General features: G+C 60.8%; 1 protein-coding gene across 1 annotated transcript; it reads right to left on the bottom strand.

The window, feature by feature from the left end:
- Positions 1–156: 156 nt before the first annotated feature.
- On the bottom strand, positions 157–453 carry LOC126913732 (feather keratin 1-like). The gene has a single exon (XM_050716828.1). It carries the CDS (start codon positions 451–453, stop codon positions 157–159), a length of 297 nt encoding a protein of 98 aa, XP_050572785.1.
- Positions 454–924: the final 471 nt, after the last annotated feature.

Genomic DNA, 924 nt, shown 5'->3' with positions numbered 1-924 from the left:
ACAGCACAGGCTGGCACCCTGGCTTCCCTCTCTGCTCTGCAGGAGGCCACGAGGATGCTCAGCCCATCTGGAAACCTGGCCAGCAGCTCTGTCCTCAGTCTGGAACCTGGCTTCGGGCTTCCTGGTTGATGCGCTCACTGGTCGTCCTCGTGGGCTTTAGCAGGGCAGGCACCTTCTGCCACTATAGCGGCCACCAAAGCCAGAGAGGCCAAAGCCCCCGGAGGAGATGGGTACTCCCTCCTCACTCAGGATGCTGCCAACGGCAGCAGATGCTGAAGATCCCACAGCGGTGTTCTGGGGGAAGGAGCTGAGGATGGGGCCGGGCAGGGTCACCACCACGGGAGAGGGCTGGATCACCACACGGGAGTCCTGGCACTGCCGGACACAGGGCTCGTTGCAGCTGTTGGCAAGCGGGGTTGGGCCACAGGGACGGCACAGATCGTAGCAGGACATGGCTGCGGGATGGAGGCGCACCTGGGAGAGAGGGCAGGGAAAGCACACGCAGCATGTCAGCAGCAGCCTGACAGCCTGCTGGCCAAGACAGAAGGCATAGTCTGGGGAGCAGCGACAGGCTGTGCGAGGACAGAGAGGGGCCCAAGGGCCCCTGCAAAGACAGCCCAAGACCTTCTCCCACCTCCCCCTGCAGTGGAAAGCAGAACAGCGATGGAGGGAGAAGCATCAAGGGAGCAAGGCCCACACCGAGAACTACACGGAGAAAAGACTCGGTCGAGGCCAGAAGGCCAAGGGGAGAAGAAGAGAAAGAGGGGAGTGAGGAGAAGGCACTTGCAGCTCACCTTGTTCACCAAGGAGGAGAAGGCAAGAGAAGTGGATGAGGGAGCATGCTGTTGGACAGGCTTTTATACCAGTCCAGACTGCCCCAGGCCCAGAGGCACCATTTGCACTTGTAATGTGTTTACCAACAAG

Source organism: Cygnus atratus, unplaced genomic scaffold (genome assembly GCF_013377495.2).
Source record: "Cygnus atratus isolate AKBS03 ecotype Queensland, Australia unplaced genomic scaffold, CAtr_DNAZoo_HiC_assembly HiC_scaffold_424, whole genome shotgun sequence".
NCBI classification, from domain to species: domain Eukaryota; kingdom Metazoa; phylum Chordata; class Aves; order Anseriformes; family Anatidae; genus Cygnus; species Cygnus atratus.
The sequence above is the reverse complement of the archived record's forward strand: the minus strand, read 5'-3'. Positions and strand labels throughout refer to the sequence as shown.